Source organism: Equus asinus, chromosome 22, assembly GCF_041296235.1.
Source record: "Equus asinus isolate D_3611 breed Donkey chromosome 22, EquAss-T2T_v2, whole genome shotgun sequence".
Lineage (NCBI taxonomy): Eukaryota > Metazoa > Chordata > Mammalia > Perissodactyla > Equidae > Equus > Equus asinus.
This window is the reverse complement of record NC_091811.1, coordinates 58520151-58535579: the sequence shown is the minus strand read 5'-3', so window position 1 is coordinate 58535579 and position 15429 is coordinate 58520151. Positions and strand designations below refer to the sequence as shown.

Below are 15429 nucleotides of genomic sequence, written 5' to 3'. Positions count from 1 at the left end.
CTCAAAATGAGAGTGGGAAGATTGCTATTATGCTTTCAGCAAGAGATGTTTTAAGCTTCAACTGTGTCTGGCATTAAAGTATTTTAATGCTTTAATATGAAAGCCATTGGATAAAAGCTGCTATACTAGCCCATAAAATTAATTACACAGTATATTGTGCTTATGTAAAAGAGTAAACGTTGGGTTCTTGAAGATAGCAGAAACATGCTCAAAGACCATCGGCTTCCCTATTCTCTGATTTGCCAGCTCATCCATATGAGAATTGTAGAAAGAAAGGGCACAGAACTGGTTTCCAGCTCCAAACTCGCCCAGTTTATAAAGAAACCCAAAGAAAGAAAATACATCCATCCTTAACTAGTCATTAGCAACAGGGAGTTAGAAGTTGGTGGGGCTTCCTGGAAAAGAAAAGGGAATGGTCAAAATGTAGTTTTATTTGTCTAAGGAGATGATTGGTGATTGCTGGCCCTTCTGAAGGTAAATGGACTGCATTGACAAATCTTCCAGATCGCTCACATACTTAAGTAGAAATTCTCTCTACAATGTTAACAGTAACAATAAGCACGTTTTAAGTAATGTACATAAATTACCTAATTTAATCTTCCTAACAGTTCTATAAAGTAGCTGCTATTATCCCCGTTTTATAGATGAGGAAACACAGGCACCAGTAGGTTGATTAAATTGCCTAAGGTCACTATTAGGCAACCAAGCTGAGGTTCAAACAAAGGAGGGTGGCTTCAGAGTCCATTTTCTTTATCACTCCCTGATAACTGCCTCTCCTACCTGAAGAGAATTTCAGTTTCTCATTCCTGGTAAACCCTGCTATCTCGTTTAATCCTAATTCACTCATCCTAATCCTCTCTTCACTATGGTGAAGATCTCAGAAATTTTAAAGTAGCTTCCAGAGCATTCTAAGTGTTCACTGCTTCCCTTAAAAGGCAGGCAGAGCTGTCTTAATGCCATTAGCTCAAATGGTGTTAGCTGGTGTAGGTAATATATTTGTTGAGTCCTTTTTGTAGGGCTGAGAGAGGATTTAGGAGTTCAGACACAAAGCCTTTAGTTAACAAAACACTGATTTTACTTACATTCCACTTTTCAAGAATCTTACTGTATAAAGCACGGGCTCTTAACGTGGGGTCCTAGACCTCTAGAATGTATGCGTTTCACAATATCTAAGAAGTGTCCAAAGTTACAGGCAAAAAAATTGTATATGTGCCTATATTCTTTTTCCCAGGGAGGGGAATCTACACCGTTATAATAATTTCAGCATTGGTCTAAATTGTGTATTCCAAAAATAAAATATTTGAGGTTTAACCTAGGTCACTGCTACCTTCCAATGGTGGGCATACCACCCCTGTGGTGTTTCGGTTTTTTTGCCAAGGAAGATTCGCCCTGAGCTCACATCCTTGCCAATCTTCCTCTATTTTTTTAGGATGTGCGTCGCCGGCACAGCATGGCCGCTAACACAGCGGTGTTGGTGGGCGCCCGGAACGGAACCGGGGGCGCCGACCTTCACCACTAGGCCACCGCGGCTGGCCCCCGGTATTCGACATTAGTACCTCTTACTTTCCTGCATTATCTGAGAAAGGAAATCAGGAAGTCTTAATGATACCGCTGTGGCTACGTGGCTGACCGGTGCGCAGACGTTGCCCCTCGTCACAGTTTCCCTTCGAGTATCAGAGATGCCTCCACCAGGGGGACGGCAAGGGGCGGCTTTCTGAGGACTGCCTGGCTCCCGGCAGACTTCCGGCCAGGCCGGCGCATCGCGTTCTGAATTCCTACCCTTATTTAGGCCTCGTTACCGCCCCGTCCGGGAACAGCAGGACGACCCGCTCTATAAAGGAAGTGGCTGCGGGCGGCTCCTGACCCGGAACCGCATCGCGGCCCCGCCCCCTCCGCCAGGCTGCCTTCTGCAACAGGCGTGGGTCACGCTCTCGCTCTCTGTCTCTCTGCCGCCATCTTGGTTCCGCGTTCCCCGCACAGTAAGTGCTATCCTCGCCGCTTCTCTCTATCCGCAGCCATCCGCCCTTCTTGTGAGCTAAGGCGCCCCGGGGACTGAGAGCTAAGGAGAGTTGGAGGCTTTACGAGGCCACCGGCTTCCTGCTTGGCCCTGGAAAGTGTGGCCTTGGGGCCTCCGGGCAAAGTGAGATCTGCGGTTGGTGTCCTGACAACAGCAAGGCAGGAGGGCCGTGGGCCGTGCCCGGGGGTCCGGGGGAGGGGAGATGGGAGCCGCTGCGGTGTCGGGGGCGGCAGCGGAGTGTGTCCGCTGTCGGGAACGGCCTGACGAGAACCCACGGGAGGTGAAGGGGTCCCAGCTTTGGGACCCCCACACCGTCCTTATCGCGACAAGCGAGTGTTGGGACTCAGGTCCTCCCTGTGACCCCTGGTTCCCGAAACGCGGCAGACAGGGGTCCTGGAGGCCCCAGCCCCGGCAGCGTGGGTGCGGGAGGGGAGGTGGTTCCGGGCAGCGGCCGGGAGCCAGGCGCGGAGGCTGCCCTCGCGCTGAGGACCAGGCGAGCGCGGCCTTGTGGGCAGACCGGCCCCTGGGCCCGTGGAGGCCGTTCTGCGGAGGGAAGAGGAGGTGGAAGGAGGGCATTCGCTTGACAGCCCTGGGGCTCGCGTCAGACTCTCGTCCCTTCCCGCGGCTTTGGGGAGGCTTGTCCCCGGTCACCTTTATGACTTTGTTTCTTAACAGTCGTCCGCAGAGTTTTTAAGAATACCCGGCTCTAGGTTGGGCAGCAGAACGGATTCCAGTCAATTCAGGCCTCCTTTTATTCCCTTCTTCCAGAAATGCCCGGTGAAGCCACAGAAACCGTCCCTGCTACAGAGCAGGAGTTGCCACAGCCCCAGGCTGAGACAGGTAGGCTCCGCTAGCTCCCTGGCCCTTAGTTAAGATCGTAAGGTGACCCTAAGACCACTTGGTGGGTGAAGGGACAATGGGAAGAGACTTGTGTCCTTCGGAGTTGACGCTCCTTAAAGAAGATCGGGCTGTGGCTTTACGAGGGAGGAGCGTCCGTACTATTAACTGCTGCGCTGGAGGGACTTCATTAGGGAGTGGGGTAAAAACAGTATGTTTGACATTGACAGCTCCCCGGCCTGCTTTGTGGGTATGGCAGCTGCCTCCCAGGGGCTCTGCTGTGGAACGCTCACCTCATGTGGGAATGTGAGCGGGTAAGGGGCCCAGTGATGCTCACCTGTTGGAACTGGATGACACACTGGCGGCCAAGGAGACCTGAGCTTTTGTGGAGTTCCCGCCAGCAGGTTGCATCCAGGTTTTAGATGGCAGTGCTCGGCGTTGTGCCCACATCACACGTCAGAGTGAGCTGTGCGCTGGTGGCAGATGTGTCCTGCTGGGCCCCAGGGCCCTGCGAGGTTGGTTAACTTGTTTTCTGGATTGGTGCCGAGATGTTTCTGTGTGCTGGAATAGTGCCTGCATCAGCAGCTTGTCTGGAACCCAGGACTGAAGTGAAGCCTTCCATTGACTGCTCCTCGGCTTTGAAATTAATGGATGTAGAACGTAGGCTAAGGCAAGTTTGGAATTCTGGTTAAACTACTCCTCTATGAGACTTGAGAGGGGTAATGAGAAAATTTTGGATGATGGTCTTCTTGCTGAGTCAGTTGTGCAGAAGGAAACGAAGGGAATCTTCAGGCTGTACCCTCCACCCTCACATATTGTTCTTATGGTAAATTTAGTAATTTTTTTAAACTCTGCTTGTCACTTAAGGGTAATTTTTGTCTTCTTCTGGAATTAAAATAGAGTTGTTTATCGTTGAAAGCGTTAAGGTTCACCCTCCCCACCTGTCTGATTGTGGCAGCTGAAGGGATTAATACAGCTGCTAGAAAAGAAAAAGCAGGGGGCCTCTGAGCTGGAGAATGAGCTCTGCGAAAACCTTGAACTGCCAGCGACTTCAAGCAAAGGGAAAAATAAGACTGGCCTCTAAAGATCCTGTGGTTTCAGTGCTAAACAAAACCTTAGAAATTCTCATTGAAAAACTTACTTTACAAATGTGGACACTGAAATTCAGGTGAATTTAGAATAATCTGGTTTCAAGCTTCCAAGTTAATGCCATTTGCTTTGGAAGCAATCTTTACATGGTGCTTTTAAACTGATTCCTGAAGAGTTTGACATTGCATAGTAGGTTTCATCATAATATTAAGGGAGTACCAGTGATAAACACTTGGAAATTTTTCCTATAATTCAATAATTTCTAGAATGAATGAGAAAAGTAGCTCAGGGAACTGGTTTGGGGCCTTATCACATCTTGAGGTCCAGTCAGAGGAAAACATTCTAAGTTTCGAGTTCTGCTTAATATGTTTGAAAGCATTTGCACTGTAACCATAAGACTTTGAGCTGCCAACTCTCCAGGAAAAACTGGTTGAGCCACTGTCTCGTCTGTAGGAGGATACTCTGAAGAACTTCGGATGCTATGGTTTTTTGGTTTTGTATTTTGTTTTCTTAATATGCCTAGGTGTTGAGCATTTGTTGGTCTAATCCTGTGTTATCTCCTGAGTAGTAAGCATGATATTTTTCCATTGTTCAGAACGTAATTGCTTAGCTTTACTCTAGTGCCAAATACTAGTCTATTTTGGCAGAATGACATACTTGTCCAGGTTAAGGGGTGGGGATCCAGTGTGTTCTCTCCACTCCAATTTCCTGCTTCCAAAATAGAGCCACAGTCTGGTTTAACAAGTTGGGTTACAGTTTCATAACACAGTCCCTATCCCTGTGACTACGCTCTCTCCCTGGCAGTCTCAGTCATCTTAGATGGATGGCTGAAGAGCTAACATGCCTGGGAAGGTCTGTAGAGACCACTGAGTCCAGCCCGTTTGTGGTTGGTTTTTTGTTTGTTTGGGGTGAATAGGTAAACTGAGGCATAGGGAGGCTAAGTGACTTAGTATTTCCTATTTAGTATTAAATTCTGAAGAGTTTCGACTTGAGGAAGAATGGAGTTGTGCCAGACACCCCTTCCTAAAACTTTATTCTAAGAGTTGGATTTTTCCTGGCCCTAGTGGCAGCCTAAGCACGTGACACCTCTTCTTTTCTCCTTCAGCTCTGATTGCCCATCATTAGCACCACGCCCTACCTTCCTTGTCCCAGTTTGCAGTATCTGTTTCCATTAGTTCATGCTCCTTGGGTGAACAGGATAGAACAGCTGTTTGTCTAATGGTGATTCTCTGGCCAGTGAGAAGGACTAGAGGTTCATTTGAGGAGGGAGGGGAGGGCACAGCTGGGAAAGGGTGGAAAGCCTGCTGTTCCCAACCCACTCCTGGGCCTGTGCTCCCCCTTTAGACTGATAGGCTGCTCTGACACTGTTTTCTCCACCCGAAAATCGTTGGCTTATTTCGGTAGAACTCGGGAGATGAGGAGAAGGATGTATTCTTACTTGACCCCTGAAGGATGTTTGGGGAAGGTTGCTGTTGCCTGTCACTGTTGTCTAATCCTGTGTGGTGACTTTCGTTCTCAGATTAAAAATTCCAGTGTTTCCTGTGAGGCATGTTGTACCAAGTTGGGCTGCATAACTCACGTTTGTTTTTTTCCTTCCTTTTCCATCCCCTTTTGCTTTTCTCCTCCAGCTGTGCGTTCTCTGTCTTCAGCTTTGAGTGTCACTGCTGCCTTAGGGCAGCCTGACCCTGCCCTTCCCCCTCCATCCTCCCTGGCCCCCCAACACTGCCCTCTGGCAACCCCTAACCAGCCTCCCCCCTTCCTTTCTCCCTCTGCTGTTGCCTCCACCCCTTTTGAAGCTCCTTTTCCCCAGTCATCCTCTGGGATAGCCCTGCCTTTGGGATCTGCCCCTTCCCTCCCTGACACCCCAGCTTTCCTGCCAAACCTAATGGGGCCTCCCATCTCCCCAGCTGCCTTAGCTCTGGCCTCTCCCATGATTACTCCAACTCTGAAAGGTGCGCATTCCTCTTCAGCTCCCTTGGCTCTTGTGGCCTTGGCTCCCCACTCAGTGCAGAAGAGTTATCCACCTAATCCTCTTAGTGCACCTCCTTCAGTTGCTGAGGCTCAGTCAGGGTCAGTGAGATCTCTGCCAGCTCCCATTGCCTCCCCAGAACCACAGACCTCTCCTATTCAAGCTCCCTCTGAAGTAGTCCCTGGTCCAAAAGGTACTCCCATTCCTACAGGTATAGTCAGTGCTGTTCCTTCCCATTTTATAACTCCATTGGCCTCTGTTCAATCTGGAGTAGCCTCGTGTCCTCAAACACTACCTCCCACTCCCCTAACCATCACTTCCTCTCAGGTCAAAGGCATCCCTGTTTCCTCAGCTCGGACTTCTCCACAAAACTCTCAAAGCCTCAGCCTAAAGGGACCACTTAGTCCACCTGCTGCCTTATCTCTTCCAACTGAGACTATTCCTGTGACTCCCAACGTTCCCCCAGTTTTCCTCACTTCTTTGGGCTCTAATCTTGCACCTTTACATCAGAGTTCTCTTGGTTCTCCTGCCCACCCTTCAAGTCAAACAGGCCCTAATGTTCTGTCAGATCCTATAGTGCATACCATTTCTGGAGATCATTCTTCTATCGGGGTCTCTTACCCTTCTCAGAGGTCTGTAATTCCTCCCCTTCCTTCCAGAAGTGAGGTGGTTCCCGCTGCTGTGGCTGATTTTCCAACAGGGGCTCCAGCTCCCCCTCTGGCTCTGTCTGTTGACAAAGGCCCCTCTACCATCACGTGCATAGCTTCCTGCAGCCCTTCTGGCTCCTCACATTTAGCTCCATCTTCTCCATTATCTCCTACAGCCCCTCTCATTCTCAAAGGCTCTCCTAATGCCACTCATCATCAGCCTTTGGTGGCCCAGTTTCCTGCTGCTTCTCCAGGGAGTCCAGGCTTGAAAGAAGCTCCTGTTTCTTCTGTTGGAACCACCCCACTTGTGATGACTAACCTCTCTACAATTTCTACAACATCTACTACCTTTGAGGTAGCTACTTGTGTGTCTCCAGTTTCATCAGGTCCTATAAGTAAGGATTCATCTTCCCCTCCTGTCTTGGGTATGGCGCCTGTGGCTCCCGAAGAGCTTCCTACTCCTCAAGTAACAACCACTCTAGGGATACCAGTCTCTCCTTTGCCAGCCTCTGAGGACCCCAAAAATCTTTCTGCTTCAGTACTAGTAAAGTCTCCAACACAGCAAGATCTCCAGATTGTACCTGCCTCTCCTGTAGGAGCCCCTGTTTCACCAGCCCAGGCAGGACTCCCTACCAAGAAAGATCCTACTCTACTACCACTGGCCCTGGCAGCACCTAAAAGTTCCCCCTCTCCCCAAAGTACATCTTCTTCTCTGGAGATGGCTCTTTCTCCTGAAGCCACCTTAGCAAAGAAAAGCCTTGTAGAGCCTCTCCCTGTGGTTAAGCCAGCCAGTGCTACTCCCTCTCCTCTGGGTGTTAGCTCCTTAACTTCTATAATCAAGACAGATCCTTATGCAAGCACAGACCCCACTGGTCTGCCTCTCAAAAGTTCTCTCACTACCCCACCTGTAGCTACATTTCCTTTGGGAATTGCTGCCACCACTGAGGTGGCTCCTACATCTGCCAAAGTTACTTCCACTCCTACAACTACAGCCAGCCCTTTTCTAGAAGGAGGTATCTCTTTAGCTCCTAAAAGCCACCCAGCCAAGAAGGGTACTTCTGCTGTTACTACTTTACCTTTGGTTCCTCCAACCTCTGAAAGTTGCTCTGTGGCTCCACCTGTGACTTTATCCCTCCAGAATGATTCTGCTTCTCCAGCCACTCTGTCACTGGCCCCTGAAATTCCCAAGTCTGACCCTTGTCCCTCTCTTCCCCCAGCTGGTGCTCCTCCTCAAGGTGCAAAGAAAGTTCATGGTATCTCTCATACCTCAGCTTTGGCACCTGTGGCTTCCTCTCCTGAAGGGTGCCCAACTGAGGACCTTGGTGCTTCTGTTACTGCATCTCCCAAAGGACCTTACTTAGCTGACTCCCCATCTCCTTTAGGGACTAGTGTGTCTCCTCAGACTACAAGACCTCCAACCAAGGAAGGTTCAGCTACTTCTGCTACTCCCTTAACTCTTGATCCTTCTCTTTCTAAATGTGTACTTGCTATCCCTGATACTTCTGCTGGAAATCTCTCATCATCTGTTTCTCCAACTGATGATTCCTTTCTTCCAGAGGCCAATCTTTCTTTTCAAGTCCCTAAAGGATCACTAGCCAAGAAGCATTCCCCTACTCCTCTTTCCCCCAAAGCGGGGATAGCAACCCCATCCCCTAAAGAGACCCCCACTCCCCTAGCTATAACTCCTTCTTCACCCAAAGGAGTCCCAGCAACTCCATCCTGGAAAGACTCTACAGCTGCCCCACCTCCCAAGGGGGCCCCCACCCCCCCAGCTGTGGCTCCTACCTCCCCCAAAGGGGGCCCAGCAACTCCATCCCCTAAAGAGACTCCCACTCCCCCAGCTGTGGCTCCTCCCTCCTCTAAAGAGGCCCCAGTCACCCCATCCCCTAAAAGAGCCCCCACTTCCCCAGTTTTGCCTCCTCCGTCTGGAAAAGGGGGCCCAGCAACCCCACCCCCTGAAGAGACCCCGGCTACCCCATCTCCCAAAGGAGCCCCTACTCCCTCAGCTCTGATTCCTCCCTCTCCCAAAGGGGCCTCAGCAATTCCATCTCTCAAAGAGACCTCCACTCCCCCAGCTATGACTACTTCCTCCCCCAAAGAAGCCCCAGGAACCCCATCCCCTAAAAAGTCCCGGGCTCCCCCACCCCCCAGAGGGGCCTCCACTCCCCCTGCTGTAACTCCTTCCTCCCCCAAAGGGGTCCCAGCAACTTCATCTCCCAAAGAGACCCTCCCTCCCTCAGCTGCAACTCCTTCTTCCCCCAAAGGGGCCCCAGCTTCTCCATCCCCTGAAGAGGCCCTGACTCCTCCCTCCCTCACAGGGGGCCCAGCAGCTGCAGTTGGCAAAGAGCCCTCAGCTACCCTATCTCCCAAACGGGCTCTAACAACCCCAGCCCCCAAAGGGACCTCAGCTACCCCACCTTCCAAAGGAGCCCCAGCAACTCCAGCCCCCAAAGGGGCCTCAGCAACTCCAGCCCCCAAAGGGCCCTCAGCTACCCCACCTCCCAAAGGGGCCCCAGCAACTCCAGCCCCCAAAGGGGCCCCCGCCCCCAAAGAGCCCTCAGCTACCCTGCCTCCCAAAGGGGCCCCAGCAACCCCAGCCCCCAAAGAGCCCTCAGCTACCCCACCTCCCAAAGGGGCCCCAGCCCCCAAAGAGCCCTCAGCAACCCCACCTCCCAAAGGGGCCCCAGCCCCCAAAGGGGCCCCAGCCACCCCAGCCCCCAAAGAGCCCTCAGCTATCCCACCTCCCAAAGGGGCCTCAGCAACCCCAGCCCCCAAAGAGCCCTCAGCGACCCCACCTCCCAAAGGGGCCTCAGCAACTCCGGCCCCCAAAGAGCCCTCAGCTACCCCACCTCCCAAAGGGGCCTCAGCAACTCCGGCCCCCAAAGAGCCCTCAGCTACCCCACCTCCCAAAGGGGCCCCAGCAACTCCAGCCCCCAAAGGGGCCTCAGCAACTCCAACCCCCAAAGGGCCCTCAGCTACCCCACCTCCCAAAGGGGCCCCAGCAACTCCGGCCCCCAAAGGGGCCCCAGCAACTCCAACCCCCAAAGAGCCCTCAGCTATCCCACCTCCCAAAGGGGCCTCAGCAACCCCAGCCCCCAAAGAGCCCTCAGCGACCCCGCCTCCCAAAGGGGCCTCAGCAACTCCAACCCCCAAAGAGCCCTCAGCTATCCCACCTCCCAAAGGGGCCCCAGCAACTCCAACCCCCAAAGAGCCCTCAGCTACCCCACCTCCCAAAGGGGCCTCAGCAACCCCAGCCCCCAAAGAGCCCTCAGCGACCCCGCCTCCCAAAGGGGCCCCAGCAACTCCAGCCCACAAAGGGGCCTCAGCAACTCAAGCCCCCAAAGAGCCCTCAGCAACCCCACCTCCCAAAGGGGCCCCAGCAACCTCAGCCCCCAAAGAGCCCTCGGCGACCCCATGTCCCAAAGGAGCCACAGCAACTCCAGCCCCCAGAGGGGCCCCAGCAACCCCAGCCCCCCAAGAGCCCTCAGCTACCCCACCTCCCAAAGGGGCCTCAGCGACTCCATCCTCCAAAGGGGCCCCTACTCCCTCAGCTGTGATCCCTCCCTCCCCCAAAGAGTCCCCAACCCACAAAGGAACCTCAGCAACTTCACCCACCAAAAGAGCCCCAGCTACCCTATCCCCCAAAGGGGGCCCCTCTCCCCCTGTTGTGATTCCTCCTTCTCCCAAAGAGACTCCCAATTCCCCAGTTTCAGTCACATGTCCCTTGGAGTCCATTGCCCCTCAGGCATCTAAAGGGTCCCCGAAGAAGAAAGGCCCCACAGCTCTCAAAGCAGATGTTGCCCCAGCTCCAGAAAGTGTACCAGTCATCACAGCTCCCACTCAGAAAGATCCACCAGCCAAGAAGAGTTCTGCTACTTTACCTACTGTGTGCCCAGATCCCTCAGCTAAGAATGGTACTAAAGGACCCCTTTCTACAGTAGCTCCAGCCCCTCTGCTGACGGTCTCCACTCAGAAAGGCTCTTCTCCAAAGACTCCAAAAGCCCTCCCTATTTCTCCCTTAAAAGGCAAAGATTCTGTCCATTCCCCAAAGGGCCCCTTAGCTCCTCCTCCTGAGTCTGAGACATCCACCCCTCTAGCAGCAGCAGCCTCTGAGAAGGTCCTTCCTAAAGCTGGATCCGCATCTGTCTCCCCAGCACCCACTCCATCAGTCTCTCTGCCTCTTGCACCCTCCCCAGTTCCCCCTCTGCTTCCTAAACAGCCATTTCTGCCGTCCTCACCTGGGCTGGTGCTGGAATCACCCCGTAAGCCCTCAGCCCCTGCTGATGAGGATGAGCTGCCGCCTCTGATTCCCCCGGAACCAATCTCGGGGGGAGTGCCTTTCCAGTCGGTCCTCGTCAACATGCCCACCCCCAAACCTGCTGGGATCCCTGCCCCAGCCCCCTCTGCCAAGCAGCCTGTTCTGAAGAACAACAAGGGTATTTGCCTTGGTTTGCTGTGTGCATGGTGTGTTGCCCACACCCCTCCTGGGGGCTACCCACCAATACTAACCCTAGGATGCGCCGCTTTCTCCAGTGTATCTGCTTGTGTTTGGACATAGAACATAGAATGAGAATTTTAAATGCAAGAGCTCTGGGAATGTGAAACAGAATCTTGGTTTTCATCACCTCAGATAGTCCATTATGTATCATCATGTGTAACGTGGTCTAGACTAACCCTGGGTCTGCCATCTTTCTTACCTAACTGATCTGACATTGAAAACCAAGACCTACTAGACCTTTAATTTGCTCTAATCTCTACCACATCACTAACCTTGTCCCTGGGCCTGGAATTTGCTAAAATATTGGGAAATTTGGAAATATTTGAATTTCTTTTCACTTGTTAGGCTTAGTAATGACCAGCGCCCAGGGACTCCCTTTTCTTAAAAGACCTACTTTTCCTAGCCTGAGAATGGTGCAGTTGTATGCTTTTTTGCCTCAGTAGTCTTTACTGATGCTTAGCTTTCCAATTGAGGGAAACTTAAAATATATGAATTATGTTGGGAAGAAATGGGAGAGGTCACAGGACAGTATGTAGTAGAGGTGACTGTTAGAACTATAGGTCGGCATCATTGCGAATCTTCGAGCTGTGTTGATTAGATCGAATTGCTCGGGTAAGTGGTTTGAAAGTAAGGCTAAAGGTGTGTACACAACTGCTTCTGGCCTCCCCCAACCCAGTTTAAAGGATGAGGGATAAGGCCCTCCCTGGCATGCCTCCACAATGTGATCTTATTGTTTTTTCACTTAAGTGTATCTGGAGACACCTTGTCTGCCAGAACCTTTCTGAGATGGTCAGGCTATTGGGTAGAATTTGGAGTTACATAGGTCACTGATGTTTGCCTGTGCCGAGGAGTGAAGACGTTGAGGCAAAGGAAGCAGTTAAAGTATATATACTGCTTGGCTGTGTCTAGTAATTACCTCTCATTTCTGGGGCTGATTCTTTAATAGATGTGTACACACTAGTTTGTGACTAAGTTGGGGGCTGTCAAGCTGGCATCACATAAGTCAGTTGGTTTACATTTAGTTTTGCGAGGTCTAGCATAAGACAGTGACCTTTAGTCCAGGCAGGCCATGGTGAGGTGCCGCCTCCTCATAATCTCTACTGTAAAATAGTAAAAGTTACTTGTCATCTTAGGGTCTGGAACAGAATCTGACAGTGATGAATCAGTACCAGAGCTCGAGGAACAGGATTCCACACAGGCAACCACACAACAAGCCCAGGTGGGTATTCTCTTACTCACTGGCAGAATTAGTACAGTGAAGGAAACATGGTAGAACCAAGGTTGATAGAGAAGCCAACTTATGTATTTGGAGCTATGAACCTTCATAAAGGGAAAACTGCGTGTGGATTGTGGTATCCAGGTCTTACCTGTGGTATCCAGGTTCCAGTTTATTTACAGTTGTTTTATCTTCTTAGCTGGCAGCAGCAGCTGAAATCGATGAAGAACCAGTCAGTAAAGCAAAACAGAGCCGGAGTGAAAAGAAGGCACGGAAGGTAAAATTTTAAGTTATGAACAAGGATGAAAGTTTCTGATGAAGCAACTTTAGAGAGGGAGGACCATAATGGAGCTCTTGGTAGTGGTAGAATCGTGTTTATTTAAACTAGCATAAGTTACTATCGCAGAAAACCCAGGAGTCCTGGAAGCCAATTCTGTATTCTTATATAAACTTTTCTTAGCCTGGGAAAAGGCTTTGCTTTGGATGCAGTGCTGTTATCTTCCTTACTTCCTAAAGCTACTTTTAATGAAGTTGAAAACCTGATGTTCTTTTCTATTCCTTAGGCTATGTCAAAACTGGGTCTTAGACAGGTTACAGGAGTTACTAGAGTCACTATCCGGAAATCTAAGAATATCCTCTTTGTCATCACAAAACCAGACGTCTACAAGAGTCCAGCTTCAGATACCTACATAGTTTTTGGGGAAGCCAAGGTAAGGGAAGTTTTCTTGGGAGTTGCTCTAGACCAGGCTTTCTTACCCTCAGCACTGTTGACATTTTGGCTCAGACATTTCTTTGTTGGGGAAAGGCTGTCCTATGCATTATAGTTGTTTAGCAGCAGCACATCCAATTGTGATAACCAGAAAATCTGCAGACATTTGACAGATGTCCCTTGGGGGGCAGAATCACCCCCCTAGTTGAGAACCACTGCTTTAGGCTTAAATTATTTCTCTTTCTAGTAATAGATAATTTCAGTGAGGGCAAGCAATTTAAAGATAGATAGTAAGTTAACCTGAAGTGTGTTTACAGTGAGAGTTTGGAAAGGATATAAATTATTTTTTCATTTACTGCATACTGATCTACTCGCATGAATCTCTGTATTTTCTGCCCTGTAGATCGAGGATTTATCTCAGCAAGCACAGCTAGCAGCTGCTGAGAAATTCAAAGTTCAAGGTGAGGCTGTTTCAAACATTCAAGAAAACACACAGACTCCAACTGTACAAGAGGAGAGTGAAGAAGAAGAGGTATACAAGGAAATCTTTTATATTTTTAATCTTCTCCACATAGTATTGTGTTTGTATTAATGCGTAGATTCTGTATTGTTTTAGGCTCTTGAATCCATTCAGTTAAGGAGTTCTGAGTTATATTAAGAACCAGATTCAAGAGGCTCCTGACTCCAAAGAACTGCTGAAGTTGTTCTTGCCTTTAGTTTATTAAGTGTTTTTCCCTCTCTGTTAGGTTGATGAAACGGGTGTGGAAGTTAAGGACATAGAATTGGTCATGTCACAAGCAAATGTGTCAAGAGCAAAGGCAGTCCGAGCCTTGAAGAACAACAGTAATGATATTGTAAATGCTATTATGGTAAGCGTCCACTCCTTTATTCCTTGACTCCCTCTGCCTTGACTAATTATGGGTGACTTTATTTTCTGTGGTTAAAATCAGCTAATTAAGAAGCCTCATTCTAAAGCCTATTCTGAGTTGCCTCAGGTTTTAATGACCTAAATTCTCTCTGTTTACCTGTGGCTATCTCTGATGATCTCTTCTCTCTTTCAGGAATTAACAATGTAACCATCTGAAAATGAGGACCTTTTTTGGTGTTTCAAAAGAGTATCCGCGGCTTGGTTTGAAATTTGTACTGTTTCTATCATTAATAAAGTTATGGCTTCTTGTTGGATGAACTCAGTGGGTTCTTGGTCTCTTCCTCCAAGAAAGTGAGAACACATTTATTAATTAGTCTTAGGGCTTCAGCTTCAGTTGAAAAGGTTTGGTGCCACAGACTCCCCACTTAAAATCTCTGCCTTTTCACCTCTTGGCAGAAGGTAGTGTCCTAGGCTGTTAGGACCTTCTTGTCTTCAGAGAATACAACTTAACTGTAAAGTTTCTTCTTTCCAATTTCTTTCCCAGATATTAACCGTTAGTAAATCCTGATTCTTCTTTCTTTAATAATCAACCCCTTCTCTGACCTACAGTCTTTCTGAATACATCGGCCCTCTGTGAGAAGCAGTTCACGTTAGTTACCTCTTGACATACAGTGCATTCTGCTGTTAGGCATACACTAGACAGACATTTTCGTCTACAAAGTAAATTATGTTAGGGTAGCCGTAATTATGCTAGTGGAAACCAGAACTGTACCAAGCAAACTGATACATGTGAGAGTCAGTTTATGATATTGAGAGCTCTGTAGAAGTCTTAAGAAGAATAAAATTTCTTAGTTTGAGTTCTTAGAAAATGTTTTGGGGCAAAGCAAGACTAAAATTTGGAAATAGGAAAGCTACAAGTAAATGTAGAGGCAAGAATCCTAAAGTGAGTAAGTGATGGTATACCTAGAAAGAATGTTAGAATGAGAATAGATTAACATCGTGGAAGGCTTTTGGAACTAAAATCTGTTGCTGATCTTCCACCTTTTTTGGGGGGGTGGGGGGGATGTGGGATGCTACCACAGCATGACTTGATGAGAGGTGTGTAGGTCTGTGCCCACAATCCAAACCGCAGACCCCAGCCCACCAAAGCAGAGTGCACGAACTTAACCACTATGCCATTGGCCAGCCCTGAGTTCAGTCTTGATCCCTTGAGAGAGTAGGCATTATTTTAGTAGATATTAGTGAAAGCTGAGGACCAAAGAGGTTAAAGGACTCCCCCAAATTCAGTCACTAAACTACAGGGCCTTTTTGTTGGGGTCAGCTATCCTGGAGACACACATTGACATCTGGCTGAGAATGATGTGCTTCTGTTTCACTGGGGTAGAACCGATTAGATCATTTGATGATCAGAAGTCTCAGGAGGCTAAAGATGGGCCCCTTGGCTACCAAATCTGAGTAAATCCAGTAATTCTTATTTCAGAAAGAAAGTTGGGGGTGTTGACTCCTGATTTGTTAACTCTTCCCTCTCAACAGAATTAACAAACTGCAATTCTTGGTTACTCGTAGCTTGTTCAAGGCT

At 49.4% G+C, this 15429-nt stretch overlaps 1 protein-coding gene across 7 annotated transcripts; it reads left to right on the top strand.

Annotated features, from left to right (window-relative positions):
- Positions 1-1445: 1445 nt before the first annotated feature.
- NACA (nascent polypeptide associated complex subunit alpha) lies at positions 1446-14168 on the top strand. Of its 7 annotated transcripts, XM_014843942.3 has the most exons (10): positions 1845-1979; positions 2786-2857; positions 5572-6914; positions 10779-10995; positions 12191-12276; positions 12473-12550; positions 12837-12983; positions 13386-13514; positions 13729-13851; positions 14044-14168. In XM_014843942.3, the coding sequence occupies exons 2-10, from the start codon at positions 2788-2790 to the stop codon at positions 14056-14058; spliced, it is 2208 nt and encodes a 735-aa protein (XP_014699428.2). In that variant the 5' UTR covers positions 1845-1979; positions 2786-2787; the 3' UTR covers positions 14059-14168. The 7 variants fall into 7 exon arrangements, with proteins under 7 accessions (XP_014699432.1, XP_014699428.2, XP_044611447.2 ...); XM_044755512.2 differs by having other exon boundaries at positions 5572-10995; XM_044755513.2 differs by having other exon boundaries at positions 1966-2152; positions 5572-10995.
- Positions 14169-15429: the final 1261 nt, after the last annotated feature.

Bases quoted from the DNA above. Each gene is read 5' to 3' on its own strand.
- NACA (XM_044755512.2), top strand. From the start codon at position 2,788: ATGCCCGGTGAAGCCACAGAAACCGTCCCTGCTACAGAGCAGGAGTTG. The intron at 12,551-12,836 runs GTAAAATTTTAA...TCTATTCCTTAG, and splicing joins GTGAAAAGAAGGCACGGAAG to GCTATGTCAAAACTGGGTCT. The intron at 13,515-13,728 runs GTATACAAGGAA...CCTCTCTGTTAG, and splicing joins AGGAGAGTGAAGAAGAAGAG to GTTGATGAAACGGGTGTGGA.